The 23,360-nt window shown below is 51.6% G+C and overlaps 3 protein-coding genes across 3 annotated transcripts; 1 reads left to right on the top strand and 2 right to left on the bottom strand.

Annotated features, from left to right (window-relative positions):
* Positions 1-188: 188 nt before the first annotated feature.
* DNAJC14 (DnaJ heat shock protein family (Hsp40) member C14) lies at positions 189-7,156 on the bottom strand. The gene is made up of 8 exons (XM_007467761.1): positions 7,033-7,156; positions 5,298-6,585; positions 4,974-5,151; positions 2,390-2,496; positions 2,067-2,186; positions 1,557-1,717; positions 1,351-1,453; positions 189-1,141 (listed from the first exon to the last, which is right to left on the bottom strand). The coding sequence occupies exons 2-8, from the start codon at positions 6,527-6,529 to the stop codon at positions 931-933; spliced, it is 2,112 nt and encodes a 703-aa protein (XP_007467823.1). The 5' UTR covers positions 6,530-6,585; positions 7,033-7,156; the 3' UTR covers positions 189-930.
* Positions 7,157-8,419: 1,263 nt separating this feature from the next.
* On the top strand, positions 8,420-12,894 carry LOC103068671 (transmembrane protein 198-like). Its single transcript, XM_082931418.1, is given in 6 exon segments — positions 8,420-8,612; positions 9,624-9,883; positions 10,482-11,063; positions 11,505-11,662; positions 11,785-11,905; positions 11,908-12,894. Coding segments are annotated over 5 exon segments (1,068 nt in total). The 5' UTR covers positions 8,420-8,612; positions 9,624-9,708; the 3' UTR covers positions 11,940-12,894.
* Positions 12,895-14,460: 1,566 nt separating this feature from the next.
* MMP19 (matrix metallopeptidase 19) lies at positions 14,461-18,986 on the bottom strand. Its single transcript, XM_007472119.1, is given in 7 exon segments — positions 14,461-14,623; positions 15,520-15,569; positions 15,571-15,740; positions 17,042-17,257; positions 17,504-17,634; positions 18,519-18,604; positions 18,900-18,986. Coding segments are annotated over 7 exon segments (903 nt in total).
* Positions 18,987-23,360: the final 4,374 nt, after the last annotated feature.

Raw genomic sequence — 23,360 nt, 5'->3', positions numbered from 1 at the left:
AAAAAAAAAAAAAAAAAAAAAAAAAAAAAAAAAACTACAAAATTTCTCTAAGGTTATTTTGTCCCCTCTCCCTTGGTCCAGTAGGAGGTGCCCTTCACTCTCAACTAACACTTAGGAGGGAAAAGATTCTCAAATGAAAAAAAAAAGCGCTCCAGCTATATGGGCAAAGAAGAGAGGGAAGATACAGGTTGCCAGTTATGTATTTATAGAAAGATAATCCCCTGGCTTTAAATAGATATATACATACAAATATGAACAAACTTAAAAAAATACAAACCCTTGGATCATAAGGGGGCTGCCGGGAGCCCCTCTATCCTTCCCCCTCACCCAAGGGCAGAGAGCGTGAATCTGTTTTTTAAAAATTATTAGTTTTGGCCATCCCTGCAGCAACAAGCATGAAGTTGGGTGATTACCCACAAGGTGAGAGTTCCCACTCTCTGAACTCTATGTATCTCCTATAATTAGGGTTACATGCTTTCTCGTTCTGCCATTTTACTAGTATATTGGGGCAAAGGAGGGGGTTCCCTCCTGAAATGGGTCAAGAAATAATACAGACACGTTTAAAAAGAGGGGGGAAAGTGTCATCTGCTGTAGAAGCAAAAGACAAAAGACAAAGGCATACAGATCCCAGGGAATTACCCAGTTCCCACACTACTATGGGAGATATCGTCCAGCCCAGGTCCAGGCCCTAGGTTCTTTGTTCTAGCCACCCCCTATTTCTTTGGTATTGTCAGAAGACAAGATTCAGTTCCTGGGTGCTGGTGGAGGAGGGAAAGTGGTTCCAGGGCTTCCTATAAGTACTGAGTGAACAATTTGAGCTTAAAATTTTCCCTTTTTTAAATATTTAAAAATAAACAAATCAAACTCCATCCTGTGCTGTACACAGCCCTTTTGACTCCCTGACATTGATCTGAGGAAAGAGAGGGGGTCTCAACGTTGGAAAGGCCTCCTCACTTTCTTCCGCCTCTTCGGTTTGGCTTCTCCCTTGGGTACTGTGCTGTTGGGCTTGGAGGCTGCAGTGGCCCCAGGGCCCGGCTGAGGAGCTGCAAAGAAGTTCCCGTTGGACATCTGGCCTGGGGGTACTTGAAAGATCCGGCTCAAGAAATCCTGAAGGTCAGCAGGAGGGGCATCTGGGGTAGCTCTGACAGGAAAACAGAAGACATGATGAAGCAAGAGATACTGGAGTCAAATGGTTACCTATGTTACCTATTTATACCTATTTTAAAGATATACTGAGTCAGTTCCCAAACTTCTTATAGGGTGAGACACCTACATGTCCTAAACAGCATGTCATGAAACCATGTTCAGAACTAGAACAGTGGATAGATTATTGAGAGGAATACCACCTACCTCTGTCGCCCACTGGTGCCCGGCATCCGTGAACCAAATGAGATGTGATAGGGGACTCTGTGGGTATCTGGGGAGATTCCCACACGCTGGCATCCAGCCCACTCTGCAAGCATGAGAGATAATTAGCCAAAATATCACAGTTTGGGCTGTGATATCACAGATGGGCTGGATATATGAGCCCATACTTCCAGAGGAGAGAAGTATACCTGTGATGTCATACACCTTTCCATCCATCAGCGCAAAGTAGGTGATCTTGAGGCCCAACATGCTTGACTCTGCCCAAAAGTCTCCTTCCTCAGCAGGATGCAGCCTATTACACTCAGCACAGTATCTGGCACTCTTAGGTTCCCGATCCATTTCAAACCTCCTGCAATCCAACAAAAGGACAGCTCCTTAATAATCTATCAAGCTTACCTAGAGCATTGCTGTAGTCTCAATTACTGACATATCATTACTGACAAACATGGTTACTGACTCAGTTGTTACAAATGCCTATGTACACCCTGCCCTCAACCTTCTATCTTAAAGCTAGAACTATTATCTTTTCTTCTTGCTAATTCAAATCCTCAGTCTCTTAACAATATGGCAAAAGTAGAAACCTCAGGGTCTTCTTACTTACCATCTGGATCCCACAACTACCGACAATACAAGGAAGGTTTTTAGCTACCCAATCCCTAAACTGTGGCTGTCCCACTCCTGTCCTATTTAAGTCATACCTATGCTTTCCCTGGCATCGGCTGCACATCATAGTATTCATTGCTTCTTTGAGGTCGTCCTGCAGCTTGGACAGAAACTCATTCACTGACCGGCTCAGCTCATTCTCTGCCATTCGCTTCCTGAGAGAAAAAAGGCTTTGTAAGAGAGTATTGAGTGAGGGACAAAGGGAGACACATCTATTGGCTTCCTGAGGCCCCTGGCCAGCTAGACAAGCCACCCCAGTTCTCTCTGCCTCAGAGACCCTCCATCCATAAGTCCAATGATCTCTGCTATTGAAGATTATTCATTTACCCCACCTGACAATTTCCTAGCTCCAACTTACATCTCATATTCCTTCCGTCTTTCAGGGTTGCTGACAATGTCCCAAGCTGCCCGCAAAACCTTGAAGGCCTCCTCAGCCCGAGGATGATTATTTTTGTCAGGATGAACCTACCAAAACACAGATTTCATCACATATCCATTCCAACCCTCTCCCCATTTTGGGTCAAGATAACCTCATATCAAAGGGTTCTCCTTCACCACCCTTTTGAAGAGTCAATATAGCTTAATGGTTAATTGCTGTGGCTCTGCAGACAGATCTGGGTTTAAGTCCCAGCTCTGTCACTTATTAGCTGTATGACGTAGAATATTTTATCTATCATGGATTGTTGGGAGTATTAAAGGAGAATACACATGAAACATATGGCACAGAATCTGGCACTATCGCGATCTGCGATCCCAGTGTGCCTGGGATTGTCCCAGTTTTAGCACTGAAATTTCTTGTCTCAGGAAACCTTTCAATCCCAGGCAAGCAGGGATGGTTGGTTTAGTACGTGTGTGCCTACCTGGCACACACGCACTAAACCCTCATATTTTAACTTTATTGTCAGTCATAAAGTTAAGAGTTCCAACATACTCAAACTCTATTTTCTAACTAGGAAATTCTCATATATACTCAAAACTTCCTACAGTAGTTTGCCTTTCTGTCCCAGGAGTGAAATATTGATAACATACCACGATCCTCACAGGCTTTTTATCCACTTTTCAGCCTTTTCTCCAAGACAAATAATATCCTCACTTCCTACAGCTTCCTGATTGTTCCCATCCACATACACCAAAAACAGAGATAAAGCTATAGTCTCTTGACTGAGGCCAAATAAACAGAATGCTATTAAATCTCTCACATGCCCAAACTTATAGAATGTGGGTAATGGTCAATTTAGGGCCTATTAAAGGCAGTGAGAGGTTGTATAAAAGAAGCCCACAGGGACTTGCCTGGTGGTCCAGTGGTTAAGACTCTGTGCTTTCAACGCAAGGGGCACGGGTTCAATCGCTGGTCGGAGAACTAAGATGCCACATGCCATGTGGCACGGCCGAAAAAAGAAGCCCACAGATACTGTGGCCCAGAACAAGAGGGAGAACTTTGGATAGTAGGGTAGGTCTACTGAGGATCAGGGAACTTTACTACAGCTCTATTTCAAGGACGTAAGTTGAAAATGAGAATTTTTGAATGATACTTCCCAAGAGAGGATGTCTGCTAAAAGACATGAAGGTGAGAAAAGAACTCTACCATTAGTAACAATGTGAGTGTGAACACTCTTCCCCACTCTCAGAATATCCCAGGCCATCCACTAAGGGGCATACATTTCCCACCAAACTATTGATAATTTAGTCCTCTGGTAAGTTACAGGCCTGGTACTTTATTGTGCCTTGAATGGTCAATGGAAACTTTGGTTGCCCATTCCCCTTTAGTGTCATGCAACCATTGAGATAATTTACACACTGATATTTTACCAGTCAAGTTCCATACACTCAAATAGGCCTCCAATGCAATTTACACACATTACTTACATTCATAATAGCTTTACCTGTATGGAAATAGCATATCTAAAAATAGCATCTGAATAGCTACTTCTTTTCTTTTTTTGTTTGTTTTTTTAAGATGTTGGGGGTAGGAGTTTATTAATTAATTTATTTTTGCTGTGTTGGGTCTTCATTTCTGTGCAAGGGCTTTCCCTAGTTGTGGCAAGCGGGGGCCACTCTTCATCGCGGTGTGCGGGCCTCTCACTATCGTGGCCTCTCCTGTTGCGGAGCACAGGCTCCAGACGCGCAGGCTCAGTAGCTGTGGCTCACGGGCCCAGTCGCTCCATGGCATGTGGGATCCTCCCGGACCAGGGCTCGAACCCCTGTCCCCTGTTCCAGCAGGCGGATTCCCAACCACTGCGCCACCAGGGAAGTCCCTGAATAGCTACTTCTAAAAGCAATTTGACTGCATGCTTGTATTAAGCTATTTCCCTCGAGCATGATAAGTCACAACTCCCACCTATACACCCTTACCAGTAAAAGCAACCATATTTTCATGTATGACCTGAAAATGTATGTACATGCCTCTCCAAGAGTTATGTCCCATTCTCCTTCCCTTTCCCACTCTGGGTTGCTGGTCTTGAAACAGCTGTTTTCTCTCACCTGGTCCTGGAATAATCACTCACATGTACTCCCTGAACGTTCCCACACTAGTCCACACTTGCCTCACTGCGACAGACAGTTGGATTTCCCTGTATTCAAAAAACCCTCATTTGTTTAGGAGAGAAGAACTGCCAGGCTTTCTGACTAGGTCTCTTCTCCACCCTACTCAGAAGGATTTCACCTGGATATTCCAGGTGAGTGAGTCCAACACTGTCTAATACACCAGGTTCGTTGATTTTCATTAAGAAAAAGAATCTCATGACAAAAAACTTTAAGGGAAAGTCAGATCCCATAGTAAAGGGGGGGAAAGTCTTTATGACTCTTTCCTAAGAATTAAAGATGCTCTTCGTCTTCAAGTTGACTTTCTACTCTGCTTTCCCTTTATTCCACTCTCCCAAAAATTGTAATAGAAAATAAAATATGGGAACAAAGAACTGGAAACAGAGGGGAAGGGTACTCACCATCACTGCCAGCTGCCTATAGGCCTTCTTCAGTTCAACATCTGATGCTGTGGCTTCAACCCCCAGCACATGAAAAGGGTTTAGCTCATCCTCAGGAACCCCAGCCATGGTCAACAGTCGAGCCACTTCCTCTTCAGGCTGGCAGTAGCGACCACTAGCTACAGGTGCACTCCCCTGCCTACCGGTCCTCTGCTTGACCCAAGGCAACTCCAGCCAACCCCTGAACTATTCTCATCCTCAGGAACCCCAGCCATGGTCAACAGTCGAGCCACTTCCTCTTCAGGCTGGCAGTAGCGACCACTAGCTACAGGTGCACTCCCCTGCCTACCGGTCCTCTGCTTGACCCAAGGCAACTCCAGCCAACCCCACTGAACTATTCTTACCAGCTGCTGCCACGGCCTGCTCTCTCTCAGCAGAATCAGGCACCGCTGCCAGGTGGGAGAGGCTAGCCAAGAGAAGAGCCAGGTGGCTTTACCCTTCCAGCCTAACCGGTCACTCAGTCCTACCAGAAACCGCCAGCCCAACTGTAGACAGCCCAACAAAAGGGCCAGAGCCAGGAGCAGCAAAGCACCCAGTAGCCTAAGAAAACGGGTGAACAGCCCTGCCCCGTAGCAAAACCCTTGGCTCAGAAACTGGAACATCACCTGGGCCCTGCCCCCCAGCCGCCCTGCCCAGACTCCCACCCAGACCCAAAAAAGGTCCAGATCACTGCCTTTCAGCTGCCTGCATGCATAGATGAGATGGCCACAAGTTTCCACGTACTCCCCCACTAATACCAGCAGTTCGATCAGCCACCAGAAGCCTGCCTGTCCAAGCTGACACAGTTCCTCTGCTCCCCACAATCCCAGTCCTCTGCGCTTATCTGCCTGACTCCGTTTCCGACCCAACCGATGTCGACCAGGGGATCTGGGATCTCTGCGTCCACCCTCCCGAGTATCCTCCTTGGCTGGAACGCGGTGCCGTTGTCTCCGGGGTGCAGGTTTCTTTCCACTGGGCACACGTGAAAAATCACTGGGAAACTTAAGAGGTTCCTCCTCATCATATTCCTCTTCCAACTCTTCATCTTCCCCCAAAGCTGGAGAGGTACAATGGTGGCAAAAGTTGCTAGAAGAGCTATCTCCTCCCTCAGAGTAAGGCCCTTCAGGGATTCCAGGGGTTCCCTGGCAGTTACAAGCAGGTGGAATGGAAAGAAAAGAAGGGTTCCCATCTTCCTGGTATCCAGCCTCATTCTCTCTTGAGAGTTCCTGGTCCACTCCTGACTCTTCTGAAGATGCCTCACTCTGATCAGGGTCCTCTCCATCCCTAGGGGGTCCTGGACCCCTTGGAGGGCCATGGCTTGGATCTGACCAGTGGGCTGGATTTGGGGGCTGTGTGTACTTAGGACTAGAGTGCTCTGTGAGGCAGCGGGTACCATTAGGAGCAGGCCCAGCTGAGTCCCTGAGTCCTGAGAATGAAAGTATTTCAGGGTCCACAGAGGATCCTAAAGTCCTGAGGGAGGCACCACCACTGTGGTGGGCTCCACACAACCCTCCTTCTCCGGGGTGCTTCTGGGCCATGACCCCAGGGCTTCCTGAGGATTTTAGGTCACAGCCATCATGGTAAGTTCTGATGCCTGTAACAAAGGTATCAAGGTGGGGATGATCAAGGATAGGATCAAGAGAGAGGTTACATAATCTTAAATTGGGGAGATATATTTAACGGACCCACCTCCCTTGTTTTCCCGAGTTCTTTTGGGCATTCATTACCCCAGCAATAAAGCCAATACTACATTAACGACAACCCTGCTCCCTCCCCCCTCCTCCAAAGCCCCTTATTTTTTTCTTTCCCCAGAAAGCTATAATGCTGAATCAGGGAAAAAAAAGAGGTACCACAAAGGGTGTGGTCCTGGGGTCACTCTTGGGAAAAAGGGAAAGACGACCGGAAAGGGGGCCGCAGTCTGCCAGAAAAGGGTGGGGACCGTGCTGTCCTTAAGGAAAATCTGGGGGCGGAGCTTGTGGTTGCCCCTGACAGAGACAACCGTGAACCCTCGGGCCGGGTAGAGGGGACCAAGGTAACGTACAGAAGAGCGGCGGTAACTCCTCCCCCTCGAGCAGCTGGGCCGAGGGCCAGGGGGAGCTACGAGAGCAGCTCCCCCGGCTCCGCCTCCCGTTCACTCTCTGCTTCCGCCTCCCGCCCCCGCCGCGGCCGCCGACCTGGGGCTACTTCCACCTCCGGGGTCACCGGGGAAGACACGGGAAGGAAAAGTAAAAGCGGTTGGCGGAGGCGCGAGCCAGTGCTGCAAGCGCGGAGTCGAACCAGTGGGGGCGGTCCTGAGGTAGCACTGGCCCCGCCCCTTAAAGGGCTCTCTGCTACCTCCCTCCGCGTGCTGAAGTGGGATCCCCGAAGGTTGCGCCACAGGAAGCGAAGCAAGTGGGCGCTGCAGCAGTGCCTGCGGACTCGGGGCAGATTCTCAAGTTCCTCTGGCTGTATTCTTGGGCTTGTGCCGAGACCGGGAGATAGAGGAAAGCCACCGAGCCAGTCTTTTTCCCTTGCAGTCAAAACCAGGGAGCGTAGGGGAGCCACCGCACTGATCCCTTGCTGTAATGAGGACAGAGGCCCTTTTGTATCATGCGGGGGTGGAGCGGAGGGGAGGACGCCCCGGGCCTGGCCCCGCCCTGGCCCTCCTACGCTGCCCCTTTCTTCCCACCAACCCTCGCTCCCCACCCCCCGCCACCGCGCCTGACCCAGCTGGCGAACTGCCCCGTATAACTGTAGCTCCCACGGCCCGGATCCGCGCCTCTGGTTGCAACTCTCAGTCCCCGTCACGAAGCGGGACCGAAGGACTGAGAGCGTGGCTCCACTGAGCTTAGGACCCGAGCGGAGTGCCAAAAAACACTGCACTCATCTGCATGCTGTTTTGCATCTCGTTTGCATACCAAGCTGTTCGGTCGACGTTGACAAGCGCCCCCGCCCCCACTCAGACCCGGCTTGGGTACCCTCTCTGTCGGTCCCCTCCTCTGCACACGCCTCTCCGTTAGTCCCCCTTCCAGACCCCGTCTTTGCTTCGCAAGTTTTTCTACCCATGAACCCCTCGTCGGCACCCCCAGACCAGTAAGAGCACCTTCCCGGGGTCCCCGATCCCGACCACCAAGTTCTCCAGAAGACAATACTCCAATTCTCTGGGAAGTGGAAGAAACCAAGCCGGAGTAGGGGGGGCGCTGGGACACCAGTAGGGGTTTTGAAAGCTTCTGGTTGTTGAGTCAGCGCCTAAGTATTCAGAGACCTTTCCCCAAACCTCTTGTGGTTCCCCCAACACCGTTCCCTGCTATGGAAGGGGGTCTCTGATCCCAGCCTAGAGCCGTAGACAAACTGGGTCCCCCCACACACAGGGAAAAGAGTTGGAGGGTCCCGCCCCGTGATGTCACCCCCCCACCCTGTCCCCTTCCTCCACCCCCACCCCCACCCCGCCCCCAAGCTGGTTGCTTTTAGCTCACTGGGCTTGGGCTACGACTTGCAAGAGTTTAGGGGGCAACGAACAGAGTGGCCCTGCAGGTACCCACGCCCGACAGCTGCCTGAACGCCTAGGACTCCGGGCAGGGATGCAGCTGGGGGTCTAGGGAAGCACATCTACCCCCTCCTCTCCTCAGCCCTGACAGGGTGGTGAGTAGTTAACACCCCCTCCCAAACCTCTCCTTGTTTAGAGTCCCCAGACTTCCAAGCGGATTGAGGAGAGAAACCCCAGGGATTGCCCAAGCCAACTCTCCTGCTTGTTAAGACCTTGATGTCCAAAAGAAGACAGCTGAAGGGAAGTGCCTACACCCACCCAACCCCACTCCCATAGTGCCCCCAATGCCAGCCCCTCCTTGGTGTTCTTTCAGGAACTGAGATCATATCCCACTGGCAGCCCTGGCACCGCAGGGGAAAGGGGGAGGTAGGAAAAGTCCCACCAGTGTCCTGAGGGGAGGAGCAAAATACTACCAGGGTGTGAGATGTTGTCTGTGGGCAAGGTGCCTGCTTAGTCCGTGAAGGATCGTGGGAGTTGGACTGTGGCTGAACGCCCCTTCCCCCAATAACTCCTCCACGTGAAGCCAAGGCTTCAAAACCCTGATAAAGTGTGGCTTTCTGTCTCTACTTGATTTCTTGTCTCAAACTCTTGGTGTGTGATTTTTCCCCCTCTTCCTTCTCTTGGGTTGGAGCAATTGTCGGGAGACCTCCACCATGATTCATTCTCTCCCCTTCCTTCTCCTTCTCCCCCCTCTATTAAGTCCATTCTTCCCAGTCCAGTGTGATAATTTTGAGTCCCAGCTGCAGATGGGGCAAGCTTTCTTTTCGGCTGGAACAAGCTGCTGAGTCTTTAGCCTCCAGTCTCACTCGTACCCCTGGGCCCCTCCCTCCACAGACCGAGGACTTCCTACTGCTCTCACCCCACCCTGAAAAGCCAGGGGACAAAGACTCATTACCTTTATAAGATTTGAAGTTCTACTTAATGTCCTTGTTTCAGAGGGTGTTAAAGAGACAGCTGGCTCCCCTTAACCTAGTCCTGTAGGTTTCTTCAGTTACCCCAGCAGGGCTAAGCTCCGTCCTGAAATTGGCCTTTCTTTAAAAGAAATAGAGGTACAGAGTCCTCAAGATTCATGGGCACCTGAGTTCCTGCCCCCTACCCCCTTGCAGGTTTCCCAGCCCCCTCAAGACATTCATGGATGGATGAGAGGAGCTGACACTGACCTCCCTCTCTGTGACCACCTTCTCTTCGGCCATGGAGGAAGCCTTGCTGCCCCTGGCCATGACCTCTGACCCCAGGCCCTTTAATCAACAACTCCCAGAGCCTCCAGACCCAAGATGTGTCTTGGAACCCCAGGACAATCCTGAATTGGCACCCGCCCTGGTGTGTGCTCTTTGCTGCTGCTTTGGAATCATCTACTGCTGCTTCGGTGAGGGCAGGGCCAGGGTTCTGGGGGGCAGCTGCCCAAGACCGTCACCCTCAAGGATGATGCCAACTTTCTCCTTTGCTCCTGAGCCACCTCTCCTCCTCTGTCAGGGGATGCCTACCTTCAGTGTGGCTGATCTGCTCTTGCCAGCTCTTTTTCATCCCCCATGCCCACACCCTCCAGCTCTGAGCCCTGGCAACTATCATTTGCCCTCCCCTTGCCTCCTACCTCAGGATTCCATTCCCAAATTACCCTCTATGCTTAAGGCTTCTTCACCCTTCCCCAATAATCTGAACCAGCCTGTGCCAATTTCTTCCCGTCTACCATCCCTGGAAGGACGAAACCTTGTTTCTGTACTTATTCCCCTCAATGCATCCATCTTACCGTCTTACCTCCTGATTTGCTCTCCCATCCCCTCTCAGTTCCTGAAAAGTCCCTACCCTCCCTAGATGATCCCTTTCTGCCCTTTGCCTTGAGGTCCCTATGTGTGCTGCTCCTGCCTTCTGCTCCTCTGGTCAGCCATTCCTCTCCCTCCTGATTCATCAGAGCCATCCCTGGAGACCTCTTTCTGCCTCTCAGTGCCTCCTGCCTCCCTTCCCAGGCTACCGCTGCTTCAAGGCAGTGATGTTTCTCTCCGGCCTGCTATCAGGAGCCCTGGTGATCTTCCTGCTGTGCCACAAGGAGCGTGTGCTAGAGACACAGCTGAGCCTGGAGGTGAGCGCTGGCATTGCGCTAGGCATCGGACTCCTCTGCGGCCTAGTCACCATGCTGGTTCGCAGTGTCGGTCTCTTCCTGACTGGTCTCCTGCTAGGCCTAACCCTGGGCGCCGGGGTCCTGCTGGGCACTGAGCCCATCTACCAGCCACCTTCAGCCTGGGTGCCAGCCGGGGGGCTGGTGGGGCTGGCACTGCTGGGAGCCCTGCTCACACTTCGGTGGCCACGTCCATTCACAGTTCTGGGCACAGCCCTGCTGGGTGCTGCGGTGCTGGTGGCCTGTGCTGACTACTTCCTGGAGGGGCTGGCACTGGGCAGTCGGCTGGGCCAGCGCTTGCAGGCACTTCCAGCCTTGCCTCCTCTCTGCTGGTATAGCTGGGTCTTGCTGGGGACCTGGCCAGCCCTGGGGGCCCTTGGGGCCCTGGCTCAGTGGAAGCTCATGGATGAGGAACGTGGAGGCCACACCAATGGTGAGTTACTGCCATGGTACAGAAAGCAGCCAATCTGTGCCTTCTCTTGTCCCTGGTTCCCAGACGTGAGGAGGGGAAGGGGGAAAATCCACTTGAGGCAAAAGGCAGAGGTGTCTAAGGTGAATGGGACAGGGCTTTGAAGACAGAATTGGAGGAGCCAAAGTTCTGGGTAAGAATGAGAAGAGTCATTGTCGGGGTGGGGGCAGGGAAGAGTTACTGGGGACTGATATGGAAGGAAAGGAAGATGTCAGGGAAGTCCAGAAGGAAAGGGTAGGAGGATTACAAAGAAAAGTTTCTTTAGAATAACTGGAGGGGGAATGAGATTTGAGAGCGATGTAACAGGGAGACTGAATGGGTTTCCCTAGAGTATGAGTATATTTGGTGGTGGGTTTCAGAGTCTAAAGAGGCCTCCCTGAGTCTGTATTGCCCCCTCCCAAGCAGTGGTCTTGAGCCACCAGCGAAGGCATCTCCAACTCCTTCGGATCCGTCAGCAAGAGGCTAAGTGGCACCGGACCTCCCCTGGGGTGGGGCTCTGTGAGGGCAGCTACCGGCGCCCGCTCCACCCCAGCGCCCGGAGCCCTGCTGACAGTCTGGCTCCAGTGAGTGGAGGGGTAGGGGGTGCTCAGGGGCATGGGAGAGAGGGCACATGGGGATGCTCAGGGTGGAGGGGGGCTCTGACCCAGGCCCTTTCTTCTGCCCTCTCTGCCCTGTGCCCCTCCAGAGCTATCTCCAGAGCCTTCGAGAGCGCCAGCTGGGACCAGGCACCCAGGCCACAGCTCCCCACACTGTCCTGGACCTGGATTCTGACTGTGGTTCCACTGTACCCCTCACCATACCTTCTGGTTCCACCCGGACCTGAGCCTAAACCTCCACTGATGCCCTCACCCCTAGCAAGGGCCTGGGAACACTAGGTGGGCAGGGCCTGGGCCCACAGGATCCCACACAAACTTCCCCACCTCTTGGGGATGGAATCTGTGCTCCAACCCAGAGCAGTCCTGTAGGGATATGTTTTAGGTACAGATAGAGAAGAATCTTGTAGGGAAGGGAGACGAATGGAAATATGAGTACCTACCTCTGTCCAATAATAGAGGTGCCCTGGCCCCTAAAGTAACTGACTCCCTAATTCCCTCCAAACCAAACCAAGGAGGACCGTTACCCAAATAGCCTTCTATATACCCGCCTCAGTTTGCCTCACAATGGTAAAATAAGGGGTTTTGTTTTTGTAGGACCTATACAAAATCAGGAAGCCTCCTAAAGCCCTGGATAGCTTTTTGATGGGGAGAAGGGCAGCAGAGGAGCTCAAGGATCCCTAATCCCCAGGTCCCTCATTAGGGGGCAGTTGGGTTCCTGGTTAGCCTTTCCCTCTGGACCCCGTAGGCTCAAGCCCCCTTCTCCTACCTCAGTTGGGGGTACTGTCCTCCATGGTGCTTCCCTTTCCCTTCTTCTTAATGTGGGGAAGACCACAGGGCAGTGCCTGGCTCAGCACCCACCTTCCCCCAAAGCTGGCTTCTTGCTCCAAGGAGAGAGCATTGGTCCACATGCCAGAGTCTTGCCCTTTTGCCCAAAGGAGCCTGGTCTTCAGGGCTGCGTGGAAGACAAGGGCCTTCTCTGCCTCTCATCATAGGTGACACTAATCTCCTTAACCAGAACATTGTCCCAGCCACTAACCCATTCTAACTCTCCACTACCCCTGATCCTCCTGCCCAAAATCTGTTCCCTGGTTCCCCAGACAGCATGAAGGAAGATATGTCCCTGCCCCGGGGAAGCAAGGTTATGATGGGAGGGAGGAAGAACACGGGAGCATGTGAATAAAATGGCATTGAACATTGAATCAGGGAGTCCAGCCTCTACTGTTGCTGCTCTTTTCTTTCTTTGCACCCCAGGACAAAGGGTTAGCCATACTGACAAGTCCTCTGTCCCTTAAGGATCTGATGAGGGTACCTTTATCAGACTGGACTACCATAGAAGCTGCACACGCACAGCCAGAGGAAGAGTTGTTCACTGCTGTCTCATGAACGTGAAGTTAACCTTCATTAAGCACAAATGCTCCAGGCACTTCACATATGGTATTTCATTTAATGCAACAACCCTGAAGGATTGGTATTAACCTTATTTTGCAGATGGGAAATCCAAGGCTTAACGAGGTTAATTAACTTGCCCAAAGTCATAAGCAAGTAAATGTGATTCTCCAGGATTACAAAGCCGTTGCTCATTTTACTGGCTGTGCTGTTTTCTTGCACTTTATCTAGGAAGAACAGGACCCAGGCTTTCCCAGTTGTGGCCTCCTGTCAGCTAAAGGCCTGATGGCTGCCTTTCCTCTACCAATGTCCTCCAGAGAGTAGATGGGGAAGAAATGGTTGGAGTTGGGGGCTGAGTTAGAGAGTCACTGCCCAGGAGGGAAAGAATACAGGGGAGTGGTGGCTGGAGCTGGGACATTTAGAGGCGTGAGGTCCATGGTTCATGCTCGTGCTGCAGCAGACGTTTGATTGAGGTCTTAGATCTCTGGGAGGGTGACGTTGCCACGGAATAAAAGGGTGGTGGAGGCTGTGACTGAGCGGGTAATGTTCAAGATCGTATCTCTGGCTGAGCGGTCAGTGTTCAAAGTGATATCTATGGCCAAGGGAGTGGTATCCAATGTTGTTCCTGTGTCTGAGGAAGTGGTGTCCCCACCTGATGGGGTGTCTGGGGTCTGGGGACGACAGTGCATCCAGTTGTGGGCGATATCTCTGGGATAGCCTTTCTCTACTCGAAGCTGCGGATTGAGGCGCCAGTACTGTCTGCCCTTAAAGAAGTAGATGCGGCCATCCCGCCAGCTCATGGCACCTGAGGGCCGGTCTGGCACTCCTGTAAACAACCTCTTGGTTGGTTTGGGGTAGCGGCTGAAATCAGTTGGGGCCAGCTCGTCCCACTGCCAGTAACCGGAACCCTAGGTGTGGGGCAGACAGGGAGAAAAGGAGGATGAGAAGAGAGCTTAGGGACCCCCCAGAGGTCTACCCTCAGCCCACAGCAGCTGCAGAAGAGCTCCCTTCAAGAGCAAGTCTGCTCCTCCGCGTGAGGTAGCCCGCCCCTCCTAAGAAGGGATTTGCCCTTGCTTTGAACTTTATACCTTAAAGAGGAACACCTTTTTGTTGAGAGGCCAATAGAGAGCAGCATCCAGGTTAGGTTCTACCCTATTCAGCTTCTTAGGGAAGCCAGGAGACATCTTGAAATTAACGTAGCGCCACACCTTGTCTCCTGAGAGCATGTAAGGAAAGAACAAGACACCTCTGTTGCCAGGTGATAGCTTTCAGTTCCTCCATTCCACCATCTCAGAAACTTCTCATCCCTCCCTCCTTTTATGGATTCTCTGATTATAGGCCCTCCTCAGGTAACACACTGTAAACTAGTCCCCTCACCCTTAAAGAAGTGAATCCATTGCGTCCGAGGAGAGTAGACAGCAGCATCCAGGTTTCCTGGGAGCCCCTCCCAAAGGGCAGACACTTGGAACAAGGGACCCAGCCCTGAATCTGTCACGGTCCACACGTAGTTTCCCTTGAAAGCGTAGGTCTTCCCTCGGGGCCCTGAGAGCATAAGCATGTCAACAAGTCAAAAAGACAGGGGTCGGGCTTCCCTGGTGGCGCAGTGGTTGAGAGTCCGCCTGCCGATGCAGGGGACACGGGTTCGTGCCCCGTTTCGGGAAGATCCCACATGCCGCGGAGCGGCTGGGCCCGTGAGCCATGGCCGCTGAGCCTGCGCGTCTGGAGCCTGCGCTCCGCAGCGGGGGAGGCCACAGCAGTGAGAGGCCCGCGTAACGCAAAAAAAAAAAAAAAAAAAAAAAGCAGAGGTCAAATAAAGACTGTGGGTATCTCAGGCAGACTAATCATTTGCTGTCCTCTCACAGGCTGATTTCCGCTGAGCCTGCGCGTCCGGAGCCTGTGCTCCGCAACGGGAGAGGCCACAACAGTGAGAGGCGAGGCCCGCGGAAACAAAAAAAAAAAAAAAAAAAAAAGGCAGAGGTCAAATAAAGACTGTGGGTATCTCAGGCAGACTAATCATTTGCTGTCCTCTCACAGGCTGATTTCTCAAAAATTCATTCAACTTTAATTCAGAGAGATTAAGGGCAGAGAAGGAGGACCCAGTGTTCAGCCTCTCCCTTATTGTTCACAGCAAATCAGCCCTGGCCCAACAAAACAAAACAAAAGCCCTGCAGGTAGCTGCTCCCCCTTGGGGACCTCCCCTCCTACCCCAGGTGGCTTCCAAGTTGTACTTCCATGTGGGTATAACACCCTCTCTAATAGACATTCCAGTCAAGACTGTTTTCTCCATCCTGCTGTATTTCCAGATGTTTTTAGTGGCCCTCATAGGGTGGCAGCAGAAGTAAATTCCAGCCTGGCCCACCTTTAATTTGGTTCTGAATCCTCCCTCCCCATACCACATGCCTCCTTCCATGGCCACCAACCCCTGTCTGGTGGTAAACTGCCATTGCTCACGCTTAGGTCCAATGTCACTCCCATCTCAAGGTCAGCAGGCCACCCCACTGCCTGCCTACAGCCTAGAGGAGAAGGGTCTTACCCAGCATCATGGCGTCCAGTTCACCACTGCAGGGGTCTGGCATGGGACTGGGTTCTGTGGGCACTTGGGGTACAGTGGGGAGCTCCGTCTCTTCTTCCTCATCCTCTGTCTCTGGGCTTTTCTTGCCTGCAAGGTAGCAGGATCCTGCTCAGGGAGAGAAGGCACTGGCCTCCCCAGTCTTCTACTGTAAGCTCAGCTCAGAGGTCCCGTAGAGAGGAAAAGGCAAAGCTAGAGAGCTTTCCTTGGTGGGAGGAAAGATCATATTGATACCAGCAGGAGACATGTTTTTAGTTTTGAGAGGCACTGGAAAGGGAGAAGGGGGTTTGCTGGAATGTTCATTCTTCATCCCCTAGAACAGGTATGAGGGGAGAGAGCTCTGGCAGAAAGATTAGACCTGGAAGTGTCAGAAAAACAGCTCTTGGGAGTTCCCTAGTGGCCTAGTGGTTAGGATTCTGGGCTTCCACTGCAGCAGCCTCGTGGCCTGGGTTCAATCCCTGGTTGGGGAACTGAGATCCCACGAGCCACGCGGCGAGGCCAAAAAAAAAAGGAAAGAAAAGCAGCTCCTGAAAATGAAGAAGGCCGAGTAACTGGGCAGGAGGAAGGGAAGGAAGCCAAGCCACTTCCTTCCATGAAGATTAGACCTGTCTCTTCATGCCTGAAGAGATACTGGTCAGACTGACCTTCACGATCACCAGGGGAAAGGACTGACCATAGAGAGCCTGGATCCCAGCCACATCATCCGGGTGCAGCTTGAAGTGGGGCCGGTAGCCAGCATAGACAGGGGCCATGAGGGCCTGGGTGTATCGGGAGTGCCCAAGCCCCAGGGCATGGCCCAGTTCGTGGGCTGCAATGATGCGCAGGTTCACCCCCCGGTAGGTCTCCTCAGTCCAGAGCTCATCTTCATCAAAGTGCACACTGCCTAGCTCTGGGATGTCGGCATGGGCCAGGACCCGCCCTGGACAAAGGCAAAGGTAGACAGGAAGGAGGTCAGAATCTCCTAGGGTGGAGCATCCCCTGCCTGTTATAAACTCCAATTACTCCATTCCCTTAAAATTCCCCCATGTATATTCACTGTCTCTTGGATACCTCTCACTCTGTTCAGATTCCGCTGTCATCACTCCATTCTCTCAGGGATGCCCATCACTCTGTCCCTTTACCTCCCAGCCACTCTATCATCTCTGGCCCTGTCCTCTCTGAGTTATGCCTTGAGCAGAGGAACTTAAACCAACGAAGAAGGCATAAGCTTCAAAGAAGAGGCTTGGTAAGGCCCCAGGGAGGTGACATGCTGCTTCCCAAGGGAATATTAGAAGGTGGTTAGAGAGTGTAGGGTGCAGTTGAGCATGGGGGTGGCCTGACATTAAGGTTCCAGAGTCACTGACTCAAGGGGACAGAGGTCTGTGAAGTGAGAGTCGAGAGCTGGTGCCTACCAGGCCCATCAAAGGTATTGGAGCAGTATGGGCTTTGGCGGCCATGGAAGGAGAGGCGGATATCAGCCCAGCCAGCCTTCACCTCCCGGAAGGTCAAGGGAGCCACATTGCTCCAGTACTGGAAGGCTTGAAGCAGAGCTGCCCGGGCTGTGTAGGATGGGAGGGTGGAAGGCAGGTTCAAGATGCGGAAGGTCAGGTGCTTCTTTCTCCAGCGGCCTGGTTAATTGGACCAGAAAATAAATTAGAAGCACAGATACTTTTGCCAGCTCCGAAGAGTTCCCCTGAGTCTGGGCACTCACTTAGCAAAGCTGTGAAACAACCACTCCAGGCAAGTGATGATCAGTTAATTACCAGGTGACCATCCATTCAACATTGAGCTCATTCAGGCTGTCCCAGTGCCACCTGTGCTCCATAGCCATGCCAACCCCTCCTCTCCCTCCCTTTCCCAGGCTCAGCCCTCACCCAGCAGCAGGTATTTAAGGGTCTTCTTGTTGAAGGGGTCCTCCAGACCACAACGGGGCTGCCTCATACGGGCCCTCGTGGTGTCATCTAGCTGACCTGAGACTGGCAGCTCAGATGCTTCCTGAAAAGCTCTAGAAAGAGGGAGAGGGATGGGTCCAGCAGGGAAGGGGCATCTGGAATGACTGAGAACTGGGGATAGCTCTTTGGCCCCCCGCTGCCGAAGGTGGTGGCTGAGAATGGCCCAAAAGCTCTGAAGCTGATGGGATCACTCCAGGATCCAGTCCTCATAATTGGGACTTCCTCTTCTGTTCTGGGTAAAGGCAATACTCCAGCTTCACCTCCTGTGTTCATGCTCTTATTTGGGTAAAGTGCCATGTGGCATTGCCTTCTTCCTCTACTGCAATTTCTAACCTCCTTCTGATCTAGGTAAGTGTCCTGCCTCCTGCTCTGGAGACTTTCCCACCACTGCTCCCACCTGAAGGCCTGTCCTCCCTTTGCTTTCTCCCCCTCCTGGCTGGACCCGTCCCTCCCAGCCCAGCCTGCTCTGGGGCAATTTCATCCATCAGGCGCCGCAGGTACTGTGACTTTTCAAGGGCCTGGGAACATATCTGAGAGCAGAAAGAAAAATGACCCATTAGATCCAAAATATGAAAACTTCAAAATAGAAATAAATAAATCCTATATTAAATGTCTACAAAAGGCAACATCATGTCAACAACTCAATTCACAGTTTTACATATAAATTATACTTCATGTGGAATGTGACCAAATAATAGTATTTTGGATATAACATGGCATGGAGCCTCCAAAGAAGTGCTTAGGGCCTAGGAAGATCCAATGACTGTGCCCTCATCTTTGAATCCCCATCTCACCCCAGGCCCCACCACCCATTCCCTAGATCCCCAACATGGACCTGGGTTAAGCAGAGGTGGGCCTGGGGACTGAAAGGGTTTAGAAGAGAGAAAGGAGACCTTGTGACCTTGACCCTGAAGGCATGCACCTTATGACCTCTCACCTCAGAGCTTCTATGATATCTTCTGGCCTGAAGTCATCAGGTCCTTCTAGAGGCTTCTGTAGGTACCCGTATTGCAACAAGTAATCCTATGATGAGGGTAGGGGTCAGCAGAATAAAAGGAGGTTAGTCTCTGGGTGAAACTCTAAGTGACCTAACAGCCCATAAGGACAGGAGGGGACAGACGTGGAAGGACAAAAGGAGAGGCATGTTTGGGGAGGAAAAAGGGGAAGGAGTGGAGATGGGTAGGGGTGGATCATGGAATAGAGGAAGGAAGGGAAAGGAAGGCAGTTGTAGGTCAGAAGGGAGGCTTGGATGGGACCATGGAGCAGTTCCTCCATCCCTCCCCCAGCCTGGGTCTGACCTTCCCAGGGCACTCACCACTGCTGCCTCCCTCTCTCCAGGCCCCAGGGCCCAGCACGAGACTGTCATAGGCAGTAGGAAGCCCAGCCACAGCCGCTGCCAGTTCATAGTCCCACCGGGCAAGAGCTCCAGAGGCTGTTTGTGCCCTCTGCCCTGAGATTTCTGGGAGCCTGGGGCAGCAGGGCTAGGTTCTTTTCACTCTCTAGTCTCTGGTCCTCTTCATAAAACTTCAGAGGAGGGGAATTGGGGGGAGCGTCAGTAGGAGGTGACTCAGCCCAGAGATGTGTTGCAATTCACAATTAACCTCTGCCCTGCCAGAGAGCGGAAATCAAGAAGAGCCTCCAACCCTATCCCCCAGGGTCCTCTGCTGGAGACTGAAAGACTTTCCATATTGTCCTGGGGGTGGGTATCCTGGCAGGATCAGAGGCAGAATATCTGCAAAGACTAGGGATAGGGACCATGGCCATCCTCTGAAGCTGGACATTCCTGTGCCCCAGTGACCCTTGGGTAGCAAACCCCTCGTCTGCAACCTTCATGTCTCCCTATCTGCTCTAGGATAGGAAAAATAATAATAAAACTAAGAGGTAGGAAGCAAGTTGCTTGGGTGCTTGGGTTTCAGGTGAAGGACTGAAGGATGAGATCTCAGTTTCTTTGCATCCAAGACCAAGTTGGGAATTCAGATGCTCTTGAAACCTACTTGTGTCTGCTTTAATAAAAAGTCATCATTTAAGGCATTTAATGTACCTGGAATGTGTGGGTGCGGGGGAGGGATAACAAGGATACAAGGAAGTAAAGGGCCAGAGCCTGCCCGCAGGGACATTACAGATAGGGTGAGACCAACACAAGCACCTGAAATGAGGGGAACCAGGGTGCCAGGCAGGGGGTGCCCCAGCCTGAGGGCCATGGGGCTGTGGGAAGGCTCGCAGAGGAGGCAGGCTTTGAGCTGGGCTGTGAGGGCTGGCTATGAGTTGGATGGAGTAAAAGAGTCCTGAGGAACAGGGACAGTGCAGGTCTTGAGCAAAAGTGCAGAGGGGAAAAAAGCCAGCTGTGCCCAGTGAGAGGTTCTGAGGCTGTGCTTCGTTCCTACCCCAGGATAGGTCAGTGCTTCGGGTGCTGCTTAATATGTCTGTCAAATGAATGACCAGGCTGGGAGAGTGGCTGGGAGCCAGAGATTAGAGACGGTCTTGAATACTATGTGAGAAAGAAGAGAAAACCTTACAGTTAAAGAACTACTTTGTGTTAGGTGATTCATATATTATCTCATTTAATTCTCACTATCCTATGAGGGAGGAATTATTCTGACCTTTTTTTAAAAATTAATTAATCTATTTATGGCTGCATTGGGTCTTCGTTGCTGCACATGGGCTTTCTCTAGTTGTGGTGAGTGGGGCTACTCTTTGTTGCAGTGCATGGGCTTCTCATTGTGGTGGCTTCTCTTGTTATGGAGCATGGGCTTCAGTAGTTGTGGCACATGGGCTCAGTAGTTGTGGCTCGGGGGCCCTAGAGCGCAGGCTCAGTAGTTGTGGCGCACGGGCTTAGTTGCTCCGCGGCACGTGGGATCTTCCCGGACCAGGGCTTGAACCCGTGTCCCCTGCATTGGCAGGCAGAGTCTTAACCACTGCACCACCAGGGCAGTCCCTCTGGCCATTTTTTTGAGAGAGGAAATGGAGATTCAGAGAGGGAAACTTGACTAAGGACATGGAACTCCTAACTGGCCTGGCATATATTCAAATCCCTCTGCCAACTCCCAACCAGCACTCTTTCCATGCACCACGCTGACTCTTAGAGCTTTGTTCTCTAAGTGGTTAGGAGCCACTGAAGTTTCCACCATCACCTGTGCATCACAGAACACTTACATACCATTCAAATGCACAGGGAAGTAGGGATAGGAATGGGGGAAGGGGTTACTGAACTCATGTTTTCAGTGGGACCCCAGTTCTGAGCCCTCCCCCACATCCCAGGCTGCAAGGCTGGGAGGCCACAGAGGAACACTTCACACCCCAGGATGGAGGCGGGGGATCCTCCTGACTCATAGTGTTGCCCTCAATGATGCTGGTCCTCTTGACCCACTCAGCACGCAACTGAGGAATAATAATCAAGTGACTAAGTCCCAAATGGCCAGTGACAGGCAAGCAAGGACATAGCCTCTGACTGATGAGTGGCAGAGGCCGTGACTGAGGCCATGATCAAGGCTGCTGCCCCCAGGAAATGAGGGAGCTTGGGAATCAGCTCCATTCAGCCCCCTGCAGGGCTTTTCTCAGCCCTGCCCTTCTCTTCCTCTTTCCACCCCTCCATCCCTCAATCCCTCTTCTTTTGAGAAGAGGACATGGGCCAATTGAAAATTATATATTTTTTTCTGATTAAAGTCTTCTCTATTTTTTTCCTTTTTTAAAAATTTTTATTTTATTTACTTTTGGCTGTGTTGGGTCCTCGTGGCTGCACGTGGGCTTTCTCTAGTTGTGGCAAGCAGGGGCTACTCTTTGTTGCGGTGCACAGGCTTCTCATTGTGGTGGCTTCTCTTGTTGTGGAGCACGGGCCCTAGGCGCGTGGGCTCAGTAGTTGTGGCTTGCAGGCTCTAGAGCACAGGCTCAGTAGTTGTGGCGCACAGTCTTAGCTGCTCCACGGCATGTGGGATCTTCCTGGACCAGGGATCGAACCTGTGTCCCCTGCATTGGCAGGCAGATTCTTATCCACTGCGCCACCAGGGAAGCCTTCTATTTCTTTTTTTTCTGAATAAGATATTCATTGCTCATTATAGTAAATTTGGAAAATACCAAAATAAGCAAGGAAGAGAATGAAAACCACCAGCAAATTCTACCCAGAAGAAAACCACTAGTAATATTTTGATGCATTTACTTGGAACTGTCAGTGGCTCTGAGTTCAGCTCCAGCTCTGCCAGCCCAGCCTCAGCCCCTGGATGGAGACTGTGGGTGGGATGAGAGAGAAAGTGAGCATAGTGGGGGAGGGACAGGAGCTGAGAAGGGTGTGGGGAAAGGGAAAGGAGTAAAGTAAGATGAATGTGATAGCAGATTACTCCCTCCCCTTGGGCACCTCATATAGCAACAACAACAACAACAACAACAACGAAAAGTGGGGGTAGGGGGAAGAATGCTTAGGAGTGTATGTTAGTACGTTAGTGAGAGAGATAATGGTTATTATAAAAGGTAAAGGGTGGGCACTCACGCTGGCCTCGGAGCCGCATTCTAGACACTAAGGAGCCAGGGAAAGAACAGAGTGAAACAGTAAAATTTGCCAAATAGTTTATCTCATTTAAATCTCGACAACAGCCCTGTGGGCTGGTATTATCACCTTCTATGGAAAAGGAGACTGAGTCTCTAACAGGTTACTTTGGGTCACACAGCTAGGAAGAAGGAGCAGAGCCTCAGGCCCAAGCTATGATCTTCGCAGTCTCCCAAGAGTTTCCACAGGCCCCAAAACAAACCCCTTAGAGCCAGGAACTGCAAGCTGGGCATGTGTGCAAGACTGCGTGACTAACTGTTCCCATAACGGCATAATGACCTCCACTTCCGCCAGTCCCCACCCCCTGAGCCGAGCTGACCCAGCTCTTTTTCCCTCTGAATTTGTCATCTCTCACTGGGGGACATGTGTGAATGTGTGCGAAGGGTTAGGACATGCGGTCTGTCTGACCCAAAAAGAGAACTTGAGTCTGAGAGAAAGAACTCCCGGGTTCTTTGGCTGGCTTGCTCCCATCCTGCAAACTGCTTTCCCTCTCTGCCCACAGTTTGTGGTAAAAGAGTTTGTATAGAAATATATATATATACATATATATATATATATTTTTTTTTTTTCGGTACGCGGGCCTCTCACTGTTGTGGCCTCTCCCGTTGCGGAGCACAGGCTCCGGACGCACAGGCTCAGCAGCCATGGCTCACGGGCCCAGCCGCTCCGCGGCATGTGGGATCCTCCCGGACCGGGGCACGAACCCGTGTCCCCTGCATCGGCAGGCAGACTCTCAACCACTGCGCCACCAGGGAAGCCCTAGAAATATTTTCAATTAAAATATTTTAAAGTGTAGCGGCAGGAAGTACGTAAGATTCTGAGAGTATGTTCTCATGTTCAGGAGCTATGGGGCTGTGGGTGAAGGGCAAAGGTTGGCAGAGGTCTCTAAGCCCAGGAAAAGCCAATCTCCAAATCATCACCCACCCCCCTCTGACAGCATCCTCACCCTAATTGGGTGACCTGGAGGGCTGCACATTCTGGTATATAAAGAGCAAGTCTGGGGTCTGAAACTGGAAACTGGAGGTGAGAAAAACGTAGGGTGTAACCAAATTAGGGCTGGCCTAGATACTGCTCTTGATCTAGAGAAACGTGGGAGAAATATAGTGTCAGCCTCTGGCCTGTTTTCCCCTCAGAGCCCTGAGGGGGTCAGGAGAGAGGGCAGTTTGCCTGGCTGAATGGGATTGAGTTCTCGCCAGCTGTTATCTTGGAAACCTCTGTTTTTAAGAGGACCCCTCCCCCAAC

Source organism: Lipotes vexillifer, unplaced genomic scaffold (genome assembly GCF_000442215.2).
Source record: "Lipotes vexillifer unplaced genomic scaffold, Lipotes_vexillifer_v1.1 scaffold387, whole genome shotgun sequence".
Classification (NCBI taxonomy): domain Eukaryota; kingdom Metazoa; phylum Chordata; class Mammalia; order Artiodactyla; family Lipotidae; genus Lipotes; species Lipotes vexillifer.
This window is presented reverse-complemented; position numbering and strand designations above follow the sequence as displayed.